Below are 17,398 nucleotides of genomic sequence, written 5' to 3'. Positions count from 1 at the left end.
TTATAACATTGTGTATGTTTGTTTCCTATGGGGATTTTTTGTTCCAGAAATTTTATTGAGATTTTTTTTAAATTAACAAGTGAATGAAGAAATAAAACAGACAAATGACCATTAACATAGCAACAATATGTTGTTAATATGTTTTTTTCCAATACTTTATTCATTTTTTAAAAATTTACAATAAGTGTAATAGCATTTATAACATTTTAAACTCAAATATAATACTTAATATTCTGTTAAAATCCATATCAGAATTTATCCCCCTCCCCCTAATCAATAACATTCTTTAAATTCAAGAAAACCTACCATAAATCCCATTCCTATATACCTTATTTAATATTCAAATCAAAAAACCCTTCCCCCCTCCCCCCATCCTGGATGTGCATTTTTTAAGGGGAAAAATAATATTCAATCATTACAATACAGTATTATCAATGGCATAGCATGAGTGAGAGGCGCCCAGGGGGGTGCCCCTGCCCCACCCTTTTCTCCTCCCCACCCCATATGCTCCTTTCCCGCCCCCTCCTGCCACACACACGCACCCCTTCCCTTCCCCCATACCTCTTTTATGTTCCCGGCACGAGCAGCAACCCCAACCTGCCGCTTGCACCAGCGTCGGCTCATCCTCTGATGTCTCTTCCAGGAAGTGACATCAGAGAAAGAGCCTAAGCTGGCCCAAGCAGCAGGTTGGGCTTGCTGCTCACGCCGGAAATTTTAAATAGTGCAGGTATTAACCTCTCTTTTTTATCATGTCTCATTGATCTTACTAACCAGATGAATGAGACTGACCAGGTGTGTGCCTGAAAATTCAACCAATGAGCTCAGCAGTCAGCATTAACATCTTAGCTATATTCAGCTTCAGCAAGGGATGGAACAGCTAATTATGGCAAATAAATAAATAATATGCATTCAGTTAAATATTTAATCTAATCTTCTATTTGTGCATCGCGCATACCTATTCAGGCTCAAGGTGACTTACAAGGGAAGGAAAGAGAGAGAGGGGGAGGAGGAAGAAGAAAGGCAAGGAGGAGAGCATGGGAAATGGAAGAGAAAGATGGATATCAGGAGACTAGGCGTCAAAGAGGTGGGTTTTCAGTTTTTTCAGGAATATAGTATAGCTGGGTTCTGTTCTGGTCGTTTCAGTGAGGTCATTCCATGTTTTTACTCCTAGAAAGGTATGCGTGGCGTGGAAGACATGTTTGTACTGTAGATTTGTTGTGGAAGGGAGGTTTAGTAGTATCCTGTCGAGGGTTATGTGAGAGGTGGGACCATGCTGTCGAGAAGATCTGGATGAGAGGAGCTGCTGAGTTTCCATAGAGGTTGCGATGGATGATGCATGATATTGTGAATGAGATTCTTGATGGGATGGGTAGCCAGTGCAGTTGTTTGAAGAAGGCTGAGACCGAGTCGTATTTTCTTAGGTTGAAGGTAGAAAATTATCATGCTGTCATTTGCTTGCTTCATAGGCAATGGAATTACATTAGAGGGAGCAGTTCCGTCAGAACAAGACAGTCAACCAAAACCAGCAAAAAGGGCCCGGACATCCTTCACAGCTGAACAATTACAGGTAAGAAATGCCAGAGCTACAGAGCACTTTATTCACTGCAGGAACATTACTGCAGCTGGGCAAGATGAGAAGCCATCTGTGCTGGGAGACAACATGGAAAGACATAAATAATGTATGTGCATGTTCCATGAAACCTATGGTGAACCAACCTGCCACAACATGGGGACAATCAAGACATTAAAACTAATCAATGGTTTATTTTATTGTTTATATATATATTTATAAAATTACTTATGCAATTAATCAAATAAAAAAATTTTCAAAACGTGTGTGCAAAATTATATAATTTTATAATATTTTATAAGTGTTCAGTGCCCAATCTCCTGCATTGGAGCCACAGTAAGTTTATTTTGGAACCATCATAACATCATCACTACATTCCTACTGCAGCTCACTCATACTTCTTCAGCCTCACCATGCCTAGGGAATGCATCACTCAGACACTCCCTGGCTGTGTGGCTATCTTGATAGGGGAGTAGTTATAACAGTCATTTACACATATATACACATGGTGGAGGAATCCTGCGGAGCCACAACATAAGACCACCAACAGCTGGAGAGCATAAGATAAGTGTCATTATAACATTATAAAGCATATAGGAGAGAAAGTAAAGCCAGCTATGTTGACAATGAATAAGGTTGAAATTGAGAAATAAATTACAGTAGTACCATCTAAAGCAGTGGTTCTCAACCCTCTCCTGGGGTACCCCCAGACAGTCGGGTTTTCAAGATATCCCTAATGAATATGCATGAGAGAGGTTTGCATACCTGTCACTTCCATTATATGCAAATCTCTCTCATGCATATTCATTAGGGATATCTTGAAAACCCAACTGGCTGGGGGTCCCCCCCAGGACAGGGTTGAGAACCACTGCTTTAGATGGTACTAATTTATTTCTCAATTTCAACCTTATTCATTGTCACCATAGCTGGCTTTACTTTCTCTCCTATATGCTTTATAATGTTATAATGACACTTATTTTATGCTCTCCAGCTGTTGGTGATCTTATTTTGTGGCTCCGCAGGATTCCTCCACCATGTGTATATATGTGTAAATGACTGTTATAACTACTCCCCTATCAAGATAGCCACACAGCCAGGGAGTGTCTGAGTGATGCATTCCCTAGGCATGGTGAGGTTGAAGAAGTATGAGTGAGCTGCAGTAGGAATGTAGTTAGTGGCGCAGTAAGGGGGGTGCAATACGCCACGGATGTCATATTGGCGGGGGCACAAGCACCCCTCCTGCTCTCTGTCCCCACCCCTTCCCACTCTTTCCCTCGCTATGTACACCCCCCCTTCCCCCATACCTCAAGTGGTCCGCCGCCGTGATCAAACAACTTTATCATGCTCCTTATGACCACGTGGTCTCTCCTGCTGACATCACTTCCGGGTGCTGCGCATGGGAAATGTCATCAGCAGGAGGCAACGGGGTTGCGAGGAGCACATCGAAGTTCTTGTTGCGCTCAGCGGTGAATGGCTAGAGGCAAGGGGGAAGGGAAGGGAAACACATGAGGCAGGGGGGAGCAGAGACGAGGGTAGGAGAGGGGCACCACCACCCCAGGCACCTCTCACCCTTGCTACGCCGCTGAATGTAGCTCAGAGGAAATGGCATAAAGAGGACTTTAGTTAGGTCTTCTGCTCTCTGGGTGAAATGAGGCTGAGATGCCATGGGGGCGGCATTTGTAGCTTCTAGAGCAGTGTATCGCAAACTGTATGCCCCGGCAGATTCCAGGTGTGCCGCGAGATGCCGGCGAGGAGGAGAGGTGCCGGTACTGGTTGACCGCTTACAGTTCGTGCCTCTTGCGGTGAAAGGAACGTCCTGGAGTCAGTCAGCCGGCACCTGCGCCTCTGCTCCTTCTCCTCACCTCTCTTTCTGCAGCACCCCTCCCCCCACCACCACCACAAGCAGTAATAGGAAGCTCAGGGTCGTGACTGGAGGACATCTGTGCATTTCTGGGTTCCCTCAATCCGCAGCCGTGAGATTAGTATGCCGCACCTTAAAAAGTTTGCGGCACACCCCTTCTGGAGGGAGGGAGTTCTAGGCATTACATAACAGCAGTACCTGATGGTATTAACATTTAAGGCTCATGATTGCAGGGTTCCTGAAGGAACTCCAGTGTTTGGCACTAAGCTTAGGACTGTCACTATAATGATTGAGCTAGAGTGGGAAGGAGATATAAACAGAACAGAAACACCCCTGGGAGCTTGCGATTGAAGGCTTATAGTGCCAAATTCCAGTCCTGATTCTGATTGGACTGGAATCCCAAAGGAGCAGAATGAAAAACAGAAAAAGAAATGACATGTATTGACCATTGACATTTTGCCTCATTCTCTGCTGTAGGTCATGCAGGCACAGTTTGCTCAAGACAACAACCCTGATGCACAGACGCTCCAGAAACTTGCAGATATGACAGGCCTCAGTAGAAGAGTTATTCAGGTAAAGATTGTAGGTTTCTTTCTTTTTGGAATGTTCAAAAGCCTAAAGCAGTGATTTAGAATGGTTTATGTGGGGTGGGTTGCACCATGGAGTTCATCCAGATGATAACAAACGAATGCCAGTGGGTAGAAAAATGAAAGTTGCCAGTTGATTGGTGATAAAGGAGAGTTGGCGATTGGACAGTCTAAGCCCTGAAATTGCACATCTTGAAACTCTCACAATACCTAGGGTTACCAGGCATTCCCAAAGGAAAATCCGGACTCATGTTCATGCCCCCCCAGTCCCGCCCAGTTCTGCCCGCGTCATGCCCCCCAGCCCCACCCCTTAACCTGTTTGTGCATCAAGATGGCATCGACAGCATCCATGCATGCGCAGATGTGACGTGATGACGTCATCGTGTGCATCTGCATGTTTGCGGATGCTGTCCTGACGTCAGAAGCTTTTCAAAATCTGAGTTTTGAAAAGCCATCTGGAGCCCCAGACATGTCCTCAAAAGGAGGACATGTCTGTGAAAATCCGGAAGTCTGGTACTCCTAGTCAAACCTAAATTCTGGTTTGTTCTCAGGGTCTGGTTCTGACATTAGCTCAGGCTTGTCAGTGGCTCAGCCTCCTTTGGTTCTACCTCTGGGATAGGGATCATGGTGCCAGGTGTGTGAGGACTGGAGAAGTAGCCAGTTAAGTAGCCAGTTGGAGATGATGGCAGTGACTACTAGATTTATGCCAGGATATTGACAGACTGAAGAAGCTGGGGCTGTTCTCCCTGGAAAAGCGGAGACTCAGAGGAGATATGATAGAGACCTTCAAGATCCTGAGGGGCATCGAAAAGGTTGACAAGGACAGATTTTTCAATTTGAAAGAAACCACAAGAACAAGGGGTCACTCGATGAAATTGAAGGGGGACAGATTTAGAACAAACGCAAGGAAATTCTTTTTCACACAGAGGGTGGTGGACACATGGAACACCCTTCCGGAGGCCGTGATAGGAAATAGCACAGTACAGGGTTTCAAGGAAGACCTGGATAGGTTCCTGGAGGACAAAGGGATTGAGGGGTACAGATAAGAGTAGTGGAAGGTTTAGAGATAAGTGTAGAGGTAGGTATAAAATTAGTCAGGGACCGCTGCTCAGGCAATATGCCTGATGGGCCGCCGCGTGAGCGGACCGCTGGGCGGGATGGACCTCTGGTCTGCCCCGGCGGAGGCGACTACTTATGTTCTTATGTTCTTATGTTCTTATATTCAATTCCGGGTCATGCACGGGAACTAAGGGGTCCTTTGACAAAGCTGCAGTGTTTACTACAGTAAAAAAGGGCTTACTGTGAGGGGCATCCTGTGGTAATTTTTGGATATGCATGTGCTACCCATGCGCTAAAAAGTAAAATTAATTTTTTAGCACTGGGGTAGATCTGGGCATGAAGAGTGGGCATTTTCTGCACTAATTGGTTAATGCAGCTACATTGCCACACTCTACTTTGCCCCTAACTGCCTACATAATGAGTGACATTAGAGGCTCAAGTGCTAATGGCACTAATGCAAAAATTTTTGTGGGGCCATTAATAGGGGGGAAAAAAAAGAAAAATTGTCATTTTACCTTGGTGATAAAAATGACCTTAGCACACAGGAATGGTCCACATAAGTATTCATTAAGGCTACTTTTTAACGCAGCTTGATAAAAAGGCCTCTGGATATCTAGTTCCATGTGGCCAGTTAAAATCTATGTAGTTAAGTTCAATATTTAAGGGCAAATTCTATAAGAAGCGCCCAAAAGTTAGGTGCCGAAGTAGGCACCGTTCAGTGCGATTCAAGCAAAATTGGGTGCTGTTTAGTGAATCACGCTGAGTGGCACCTATTTTGGAGGCGCCTAATAAATAGGCCAGCTCTAGGCACAACTAAAACTTAGGCGCCCATGCGAGCGCTTAAGCACGCTTAAGAGCAGCGATTCTGTAACTAGGTGCCTAACACAAAGCCACGCCCACGCCTAACATGCATAGTGCCTAAATTTTTAGAGAAGCCTTGTTACAGAATCGCTCTTTCTTTTTTTTTTTTTTATAAATATTTATTCATTTTTAAAACTCAAAATAAGTGTAACATAAAATACAATCATTTTATACTTTAACATCACTTAATATATCATCAAATTTGAACTCTCATCAAATATTCCCCCTCCCTTATACCCAACAATTATTCATAAGTAAAAGAAAGCATGAAATATTCCCCCCCCCCACCCAGACGTGTATGAACAAAAGGGAAAAAAAATTAAATTTATTCTATGCAGTAATTTCAATCTTTACAGTATCTTATTAATGGCTCCCAAATAACCTGAAATTTCTTAAGATTTCCCTGCTGCATGACAATTATCCTTTCCATTTTGAATATGTGACACAAAGAGTTCCACCAAAAGCTATAATTCAGCCTATCCCAATTTTTCCAATTATTCTTAATATGTTGTATGGCAACCCCTGTCATAATGAGTAGAAGCTTATTGTTATTAGAGGATATTTGGCTTTTAGCCCTCATTGACATGCCAAACAATACGGTGTCATAGGATAATGCCACCGGATTATCTAACAAAATATTTATTTGGCCCCATATTGATTTCCAGAAAGCAATTATTAATGGACAATAAAATAACAAATGATCTAATGTCCCAGCTTCAAGATGACAGTGCCAATATCGATTAGATTTAGAGCTATCTAACTTCTGTAAATGAACCGGGGTCCAAAATGCTTTATGTAACAGAAAAAAAACAAGTTTGTCTCATAGATGCAGACACTGTACATCTCATCCTCCAAGCCCAAATACGTGGCCATTGAGATGCAGTAATTTGATGCTTGATCTCAATGCTCCAAATGTCCCGAAGACCAGTCTTTGGTTTCTTATTTAAAAATCCAGATATTAATTTATGCCACTGAGCAGCCTGATGTCCCAGGAAGTCCACCTGAAAGCATAACAGCGGCAAACTATACTGATTACTGAGATTTTTCCATTCAGGGAACCCAACCTGAATGGCCTGCTTCAACTGCAACCATCTATAATTTTGTGATTTATTAAGACAAAATTTGTGTTGCAATTGTGAAAAATCAAGCAGCTTACCATCTGAAATAACATCATCCAAAGTACGTATACCCGCCTTCATCCAATACTTCCAGATGACCTTAAATCCGCCAATTTGAATCTTGAAGTTCAACCATAGGTTCTGATGAGTTGATTTATGATCCGAAATAGGTGTTAAATTAGTCACACATTTTAAGGTTTTCCATGTATCTACTAGGATTCTATTATCCTTATATAATCTAGACATCTTAATAATTAACACATGACTCAACCTCAAAGGTGACATGAGTTGCCATTCTAACCATAACCAGTCTGGGAGATTTTCCATGAGCTTAGGGAGTATCTAGTACATATAGGCTTGATAGTACCTATAAAAGTTTGGAAAATTTACCCCACCCTCTGCAATTGGTTTTTGTAGAGATACCCTAGCAATTCTTGCTGCTTTCCCCAGCCAAATAAATTTTGTCAGAATACTATTTAATTTTATATATAAGGACTCCTGAAAAACCAAAGGTAACATTCCCATTTGGTAACACACCACAGGCAAAATCATCATCTTAACTGTTTGGACTCTCCCCCACCAAGACAAATGTAATGGGTTCCAATGCTCACACATTTCTGTGACCTTCAGCAATAAAGATTTTTCATTTACTTTCATAGTTTCTTCTAGGGTACTTTTTATCCAAATACCTAAATATTTTATACCCTTCCAAAGAAAAGGGAATGTATCAAATAATCCTTTTGTACAATATACATTTAGTGGAAGAACCTCTGATTTGCTCCAGTTTATTTTGTAACCAGAGAATTTTCCAAATCTATCAATCAGATCCAGTAAATGCGGAATGGTAGTTTCAGGATTCCTCAAATGAAGCAATATGTCATCTGCATAAGCAGAGACCTTGTATTCCCAACCTGGATAAGGAAACCCTGTATCTCCTTTGCCTGCTGAATAGCCAATAACAAGGGTTCCAATACAATGTCAAAAAGCAAAAAAAGATAACGGACACCCTTGTCTAACTCCCCTTTTAAGACAAAAACGTTCAGAAAAATTATTATTTATGTATAATCTTGCATAAGGGAAACTATATAAGTTTTGAATCATTTGAATCCATTGCTTGATACATGAAGGTCCATTCCACACGATCAAAGGCCTTCTCTGCATCCAATGATACCGAGAAGGCCAGATCTTCCATATTTTTTGTTAGATTTAACATTAAAAGCCAGTCTGGTGTTGTTTGATGAATGTCTTTGAACAACAAAACCCGTTTGGTGCATACCAATAATATAAGGGAGAGCCTTTGCCAAGCGTAAAGCCAATAACTTAGCCAGAAGTTTTCCATCTACAGTACTTTAATCAAAGATATAGGCCTGTAATTTGAAACCAACGTAGGATCTTTATTTGGCTTCAGCAAAACTATAGTTAAAGATTCTTCCATAGTACCTGTAATACAACCTTCAATCAGTTGAGCCTGATATAAATTTAATAAATGAAGTAATAAGGTAATTTGAAATGATTTGTGAAACTCTATAGTGAACCCATCGCCACCTGGAGTGGATCCAACTCTAAGGGACTTCAACGCTGCTTGTAATTCTTTCATTGATATAGGCTCCTCAAGAGTTCCTTTTATATGCTCAGGAATTTTAGGTCCCTTAATTAACTTTAAGAACTCTAAACCCTCAAGTTCTTTATTTAAATAAAGCTCAGAAGAATATAAAGCCTTATAATATTTCAAAAATTGTTTTAAGATATTTCCAATTTGAGAATGAGTTTCCTCAATCTCATTAGTGATAGCCACAATTTTTACACTCCTTTTTTAGCTTTAAGGTAATTAGCTAATATTCTCCCCGCTTTATTTGAGTTTCCATAATACAGAGCCTGTTGAGAAAACAACTCCTTCCTAGCCATTTGAGAGGAAATCTCATTATATCTGTATTTAGCTTTTAAGAGGGCCTGCAAAGTATTTCATTCCCATTTCAAGGCCAATTGTGACTCTAGGTCCTTAATATTTTGTTCCAAATTAGAGAATTCCAATTTAAGTTGTTTCCTTACATGTGCCAAATATGAGATAATTTGCCCTCTCATGGTAGCTTTAAAAGCATCTCATAATATTTCTAAGGAGATTTCCTCTGAGGCATTGATTTGAAAATATTTATTCATTTTTAATTGAAATTCTTCAATAAAGTTAGAATCTGCAAGCAATGTATTATTGAACCTCCACACAGGTCTATTACAATCTTGTTCCTCAAATTTTAATTCAATCCAAACTCCAGCATGATCTGATAAAATAATTGAATTTATGCCAGTTTTGGTTACCTGTTGAACTGATTGATCTGATACAAATACATAATCTATTCTTGAAAACAATTTATGAACCTGGGAGCAAAAGGAAAACTCCTGAGCATTAAAATGGAGAATTCGCCAGATATCTTTTAACCCACAGGATTGAACTAAATTATCCAATCCCATTGATTTCAAAATCCTACTGGGTTGTTTATTCAACAATGGATCTATAACAGCATTGAAGTCCCCAGCTACCACTAGATTAGAGGCAGCTAGTGGCAGAAGTACCTGTTGAAGAGTTTTAAAAAATTCTGCTTGATTTGAATTAGGTACGAAAAAAGGCAAAAATGTCAAAAGGACTCTATGAGTGTAATCATCAGCCGATCACCGCAACCAAACCATACAACAATAAACAATAAATGATATAAAAATAATGATTTAGAGATAGGGGCAATCTCAGTGTGAGGTTTTAGCGACGGGAGAAACAACTCCAGCGCTTACACATACAGGGACGAAGGTGAATCACCTCCGCCTGCACACCATCATAGAGAGCCCCATGTGTGCGAAATCAAACGTGCTAAATAAATATCATTAAATCAATCACAAACTGTGAACTATTATAAAGAGTGAAAAACTGAAAAAACACTCATAGAGTCCTCCCCAGCCTAATCCCCAAGATGCATAATAAAACCACAGCCAACTTAGCTTTAGGACGAGCCAGAAGTCAATGAAGATTGAAGGAGACAAAAATGGTCTCTAGTTCAACCAAGCCCGGTTTCGGGAAGAAATCCCTTCATCAGGAACATAAGACTGGAACAGAACCGGCTGGGGGGGAAAAAGGAGAGCTCGAAGAGACAGCTCGTCGAGCTTAAAAGCAGAGCAAAAAATGATGTCAAAACACAGCCAACCAATAACTGAAAAAGAGGAGGAGTCACAAATCAAGTAATGGTGTTCCACTCTATACATTCATTAAGACCCCCCAGCGTGACAGTCCGGAGATGAAAGGTCCAATATTGTTCTCTCAGTTGGATCTGTGTCATTCTGTCCCCTCTAAATGTTTCAGGAATCTGTTCCAGCACCATCCATGTTAAATGTTGAAACTCGTGGCCCAGTTGTAAACAATGAGGGACAAGAGGAGCTGACATGACAGCCTGATGGAGTCTACTCTTGTGTTCTGTCAGTCTTGTTCTAATCATTCTACATGTACGCCCTACATAAGATAACCCACAGGGGCAGCTGATAACATATATAACCCACCGTGATTCACAGGTAGTATGACTCTTTAACTGATATTCCACATGGGTATGCGGATGCTGCCAGTAGGACGCAGTGATGGTATTGGCACACATATTACAGTGTCCACAAGGTTGATGAAGACTATTATTGGGTCTGCTCTTTGTGACATGAGTAGACAGCAAGTTTTTTAGATTCCTGGGACGAGAAAACGCAATGAGGGGGGGTTCATGAAAGACAGAGTGGAAACTCAACACCTGCTAGTGTTGTCTAATAATTTTAGCCACTTGTTGAGCCTATGGAGAATACGTAATCACACATATTTGACGTTCTGGATCAGAACGTTGAACGTGATATAACAGTGATTCAGGATTGGCATACCGGGCTTTTTGAAGCACAAGGAGATTTCTATTTGCAGACGCACGGGGTAGCGATGGGTACTGCAATGGCTCCCAGTGTCGCGAATCTGTATGTATCTAATTTTGAGGAGTGCTCTCTTTATCCTTCTACTTGGATGTCTGCCATCTCGGTGTGGCTTCATTACATCAATGATGTGTTTTTAATATGGACTGACTCTCTGGCTCGGTTTCATGTGTTTTTGGACTGGCTCAACTCTGTGGATAAAAATCTGAAGTTTACTGCCACCACAAGTGTCATTTCTGTAACTTATTTGGAAACTGTGGTGAGTAAAAGTGCGGGAAAATTGATAACGTCTGTTTTTAGAAAAGCTACCTACCGGAACACCTATTTACATTTTACCAGTTGTCATCCTTCGAGACTTAAACAGGTTGTTCCGGTCGGACAATTTCTGAGAATTCGCCGCATTTGCTCATATCCCAACGTTTTTTGGCAAGAGGATATCCGGAGTGGACTATCAGACGGGCATATTTACGTGCCCGGTATGCCAATCCTGAATCACTGTTATATCACGTTTAACGTTCTGATCCAGAACGTCAAGTATGTGTGGTTACGTATTCTCCACAGGCTCAACAAGTGGCTAAAATTATTAGACAACACTAGCAGGTGTTGAGTTTCCACTCTGTCTTTCATGAACCCCCCCTCATTGCGTTTTCTCGTCCCAGGAATCTAAAAAACTTGCTGTCTACTCATGTCACAAAGAGCAGACCTAATAATGGTCTTCATCAACCTTGTGGACACTGTAATATGTGTGCCAATACCATCACTGCGTCCTACTGGCAGCATCCGCATACCAATGTGGAATATCAGTTAAAGAGTCATACTACCTGTGAATCACGGTGGGTTATATATGTTATCAGCTGCCCCTGTGGGTTATCTGATGTAGGGCGTACATGTAGAATGATTAGAACAAGTCTGACAGAACACAAGAGTAGATTCCATCAGGCTGTCATGTCAGCTCCTCTTGTCCCTCATTGTTTACAACTGGGCCACGAGTTTCAACATTTAACATGGGTGGTGCTGGAACAGATTCCTGAAACATTTAGAGGGGACAGAATGACACAGATCCAACTGAGAGAACAATATTGGATCTTTCATCTCCGGACTGTCACCTCGGGGAGTCTTAATGAATGTATAGAGTGGAACACCATTACTTGATTTGTGACTCCTCCTCTTTTTCAGTTATTGGTTGGCTGTGTTTTGACATCATTTTTTGCTCTGCTTTTAAGCTCGACGAGCTGTCTCTTCGAGCTCTCCTTCCCCCCCCCCCCCCCCCCAGCCGGTTCTGTTCCAGTCTTATGTTCCTGATGAAGGGATTTCTGAACTAGAGACCATTTTTGTCTCCTTCAATCTTCATTGACTTCTGGCTCATCCTAAAGCTAAGTTGGCTGTGGTTTTATTATGCATCTTGGGGATTAGGCTGGGGAGGACTCTATGAGTGTTTTTTCAGTTTTTCACTCTTTATAATAGTTCACAGTTTGTGATTGATTTAATGATATTTATTTAGCACGTTTGATTTCGCACACATGGGGCTCTCTATGATGGTGTGAAGGCGGAGGTGATTCACCTTCGTCTCTGTATGTGTAAGCGCTGGAGTTGTTTCTCCCGTCGCTAAAACCTCACACTGAGATTGCCCCTATCTCTAAATCATTATTTTTATATCATTTATTGTTTAGTGTTGTATGGTTTGGTTGCGGTGATCGGCTGATGATTACACTCATAGAGTCCTTTGACATTTTTGCCTTTTTTCATATCTTTTTAAGCACCTTTTGGCAACCTTTTGAGGAGTTACTTATGTTTGATTTGAATTAGGTATTGTGAAATCCAGTTATGAGCAGGGATTCATCCAGACCATATATACCAAAGATATAGCTGACATACTAGAAATCAAAAAGATGAAAAGGAGAAAAATAAACCTCAATTGAGGGATGTTGGGACTACACAAGTACCCAACCCTCCACTCATCATCACGGGTTTATAAAAAACTCCAAAACATGTATAAATAATCAATTCTCATGTTTTTCATTCATACAAAATCTTCTTTTTGTTATTTTCTCAAAGTCTTTTTTATAAATTCAATGTAAATGTCAAGCAGTAGAAGGCCCGAATCCCAAACTTAACCACATTAATTGGCGAGGACTACAGCTGGATACAATAAGTGTAAGCAGTTTTTAGAGATATGAAGCATACAAATGGAACCGTGAAAAAATACACTCATCTGAAATCGAGGGTTTTCACCAAAGGCTTCCAACTCAAAATCCCGACAGAAAAGACTTTCTGTTTCGCCCGGCAAGGGCTACTTCAGGGGAAAAATGCCAACTCCTGAGAGGAGTCGGCTTTACTACCAGTAGACAGTAAGAAGCAGAGAGATATTCGAGTTGGCATTTTTCCCCTGAAGTAGCCCTTGCCGGGCGAAACAGAAAGTCTTTCTGTCGGGATTTTGAGTTGGAAGCCTTTGGTGAAAACCCTCGATTTCAGATGAGTGTATTTTTTCACGGTTCCATTTGTATGCTTCATATCTCTAAAAACTGCTTACACTTATTGTATCCAGCTGTAGTCCTCGCCAATTAATGTGGTTAAGTTTGGGATTCGGGCCTTCTACTGCTTGACATTTACATTGAATTTATAAAAAAGACTGAGAAAATAACAAAAAGAAGATTTTGTATGAATGAAAAACGTGAGAATTGATTATTTATACATGTTTTGGAGTTTTTTATAAACCCGTGATGATGAGTGGAGGGTTGGGTACTTGTGTAGTCCCAACATCCCTCAATTGAGGTTTATTTTTCTCCTTTTCATCTTTTTGATTTCTAGTATGTCAGCTATATCTTTGATATATATGGTCTGGATGAATCCCTGCTCATAACTGGATTTCACAATATGTATTTTTAATATATTTATTATTAGTTTCACGTTTGTGCCTCAACAAATTGTGATTTGAATTAGGGGCATAGACACAAAACAGCATCAGAGCATGTTTCCCCAAGGTCATCTTCACCTCAACCCACCTTCCTGAAGGATCTGCAGCAATAAAATGAAATACAGCTGAACATTTCTTATGGACTAAAATAGCCACACCTGCTTTCTTTCCCATAGCCGGTGCGAAAAAACACTGCTTAACCCATCCTCCTTCTAGTTTCATAGATTCCCCCACAGTCAAATGAGTTTCCTGTATCATACATACATCCGCACCTTGCTGCTTTAAAAAATTAAGCGTTTTCTTCTTCTTAGCAGGATGATTGAGGCTATTAACATTTAAAGAAAACAATTTAAAATTCATTGCAAAATTTTAAAGAAGAGAACTTATAATAGTATACCAAATATCCCACAAAAATACACCCTTTGTTCAATACACGTCCTAAACCCCTAAAAACCTCTTCCTTTCCCCCAATTCCCTACCTCCCTTATCATACGATTGCTTGAAGACATATATTTAGACTTGCAGCCATATTCCTCCCTCAGGAAACCAAATTCATTACTTTCTCTTATGTAATTACAATTAATCAACCCCTATATACTAAAAATGTCATGAATACCGAAATAAATAGATAAATATTTTCTATGAAGTAGACAAACAGTTAATAGAATATAACCACCAAATAAAGTTCATTCGCTATCTATGTGGAAATTCATTATTAAAATTAAGCAAACAACTTCATTTTAATAATATGATCAATGAATACCCTTTAAAATCCCCACAATTATATCAAAACCCCCTCTAATAAACTATTAAATAAACTTACAACAATGAGAACTGACTTCTAAAATTTTAGAAACATATATCCAGGAATTAATATAAGCTTTCAGGGCACCCAGGTAATTAATTTATAAAATAATAAACTTTTTTTTAATTAATCATAAAATGAATACTTCAATACTCTAAAAAAGAAACCCCTTTTTCCCTCCCATAAATTAAAATTAATCAACCCCTATAGACTAAAATATTTAATAAATGTACATATACATATTCATAAAGAATGAATAAATAAATTCTGGAGTATGGTATCAAAGTAAAGTACATTCTCTACATATATGGAAATTCATTAAAGTAATGAAATTACATGTATATAATTAATATAACCATTTCCCCATTACAATAAAAAGTAATGATTAGACATTTTACCCCTAAAAGGTTTAAAAGGTATCACAAACAAAATTCCCTCCTTCTCTTTAACACCTAGCTGGTGTTAGAATTTCTGTATAGAGCTTTTCTGCAGTATGGCAATCCTGCTCTGGGAAACCAACAGTACTAGAGCTCTGGTACAGCTGGTGGGGTCAGGAACAGCACCCCTCCGGCATCACTCTTCATCTTGTGTCACTGCTGCTACTTTCCTGAAACAGCAGCAGCAGCAGCGGCAAACTGAAGCTAACCCGCTGCAGGACCTTCCCAAACATTTCCACTGCTGCTGGCCCACCATCTCTGACATCACTTCTTCTGGGGCAAAGTCGACAGTGGTGGGTATGTTTGGGGAAAGTCAGAAGCCAGTTTATTTCAGCTTGCTGCTGTTTTGGGAGTGCAGCATCAGCAATGAGGATGCTAGGGGGCAAACATTTCTGGATCTGGGGTGGGGGAGAGAGAGAGAGAGGGAGCAGATGCTGGTGGATGTAGAATTGTTGGGAGAGGGGGCAGATGCTGGTGGATGTAGGTTAGGGGAGAGATAGGGGCAGGCGCTGGTGGATGGGGGTTGGATGGGAGAGAGTGGGGCAGAGACATTGGTGGAAAAGGGGTAGGGGAGAGGGGTTGACACTGGAAGTGGGGTGAGAGGAGAGAAATGGGGCTGAAGCTGGTGGAATTGGTTTGGGGTAGGGGGAGAAAGTAGATTTTGTATAGAAGTGGGAAGAAAGATTCTAGATAGAGCAGGAGAGAGAGAAGGCAGATGTTAGGGGGTAGGGTACAGAGAGGAAGGAGATGATGGAATGGGAAAGTGAATGGAGACATGCTGGATGGAAGGTGAGGGGGAGAGACATATGGAATAGGAGAGATACAAAGAGGATGGAAATATTGATGGAAGGGGAGAGAGGGGAGATGTTGGATGGAAAGGGGAGGTGGGAATAGAAGGAGAGAGAATGAAGCCTGGATGGAAGAGGGGAGAGACAGGAATGAGATGATGGAAGGTGGAGTGAAAGGGAGAAGAGGCAGACTATATGGAAGGGGGAACAGACAGAGGAAGGAGATATTGATGGAGGGGGAGAGAGAGTGTGAAGATGCTGGATGGAAGAGAGGAGAGAAATTAGCTGATATTTGGGGGAGAAACAGAAAGGAGGGAGATAATGATGGAAGGGGAAAGAAAGGGCAGATATAAGGGTAAACACTCTACAGAAGGGGGAGAGAAAAAGGGCAGAGCTAGTGAAAGACTAGGAATAAGGAGAAGTAAAATAAGAGAGCCAGGATGAGGGAACGAGATGGAAAGCTGCCGGTAGACCATAAAAAAGTGGAAACTTGAAGACTACCGTATTTTCGCGGATATAACGTGCACCGTTGTAAAACGCGCACAGGGGTATAGCGCGCAGAAATCACGATGATATGTACAAAAACTTTTCTATACCGCGCTCAGGCATATAACGCGCATGCTGCCCGACTCTCCTCTGGCCACCCCGACTCTCCTTTCGCTCTCCCCGACTCTCCTCTGGCCACCCCGATTCTCCTTTCGCCCTCCCCGACTCTCATCTGGTTGCCCCGACTCTCCTCTGGTTGCCCCGACTCACCATTCACCCGCCCTGACTTTCGGTGCACTGCCCCGCCTCTCCGTGCCTGTCCCCCTTGAAGTCCTGTCCCCCCTTGAAGGTCTGCCTGTCCCCCCTTGAAGGTCTGCCTGTCCCCCCTTGAAGTCCTGTCCCCATCCTGAAAGCCTGATGCCCCCCCTCGACGTCCGATTCTTCTCCCCCCTCGGCAGGACCACTCGCACCCCCACCCCGAAGGACCGCCGACTCCCCGACAATATTGGGCCAGGAGGGAGCCCAAATCCTCCTGGCCACGGCGACCCCCTAACCCCACCCCGCACTACATTACGGGCAGGAGGGATCCCAGGCCCTCCTGCCCTCGACGCAAACCCCTCCCCCCAACGACCGCCCCCCCCCAAGAACCTCCGCCCGTCCCCCAGCCGACCCGCGACCCCCCTGGCCGACCCCCACGACACCCCCACCCGCCTTCCCCGTACTTTGTGTAGTTGGGCCAGAAGGGAGCCCAAACCCTCCTGGCCACGGCGACCCCCTAACCCCACCCCGCACTACATTACGGGCAGGAGGGATCCCAGGCCCTCCTGCCCTCGACGCAAACCCCCCTCCCTCCAACGACCGCCCCCCCCTCAAGAACCTCCGACCGACCCGCGACCCCCCTGGCCGACCCCCCCACCCCCCTTCCCCGTACCTTTGGAAGTTGGCCGGACAGACGGGAGCCAAACCCGCCTGTCCG

General features: G+C 42.3%; 1 protein-coding gene across 1 annotated transcript in view; it reads left to right on the top strand.

The window, feature by feature from the left end:
- LHX6 (LIM homeobox 6) overlaps positions 1–17,398 on the top strand; it is a 224,140-nt gene that overhangs the window by 188,080 nt on the left and 18,662 nt on the right. The window contains exons 6-7 of the mRNA XM_033961360.1: positions 1,467–1,567; positions 3,909–4,004. Coding sequence (XP_033817251.1) covers positions 1,467–1,567; positions 3,909–4,004 — 197 coding nt within the window. The remainder of the gene's footprint in view (positions 1–1,466; positions 1,568–3,908; positions 4,005–17,398) is intronic.

Source organism: Geotrypetes seraphini, chromosome 10 (genome assembly GCF_902459505.1).
Source record: "Geotrypetes seraphini chromosome 10, aGeoSer1.1, whole genome shotgun sequence".
Classification (NCBI taxonomy): domain Eukaryota; kingdom Metazoa; phylum Chordata; class Amphibia; order Gymnophiona; family Dermophiidae; genus Geotrypetes; species Geotrypetes seraphini.
This window is presented reverse-complemented; position numbering and strand designations above follow the sequence as displayed.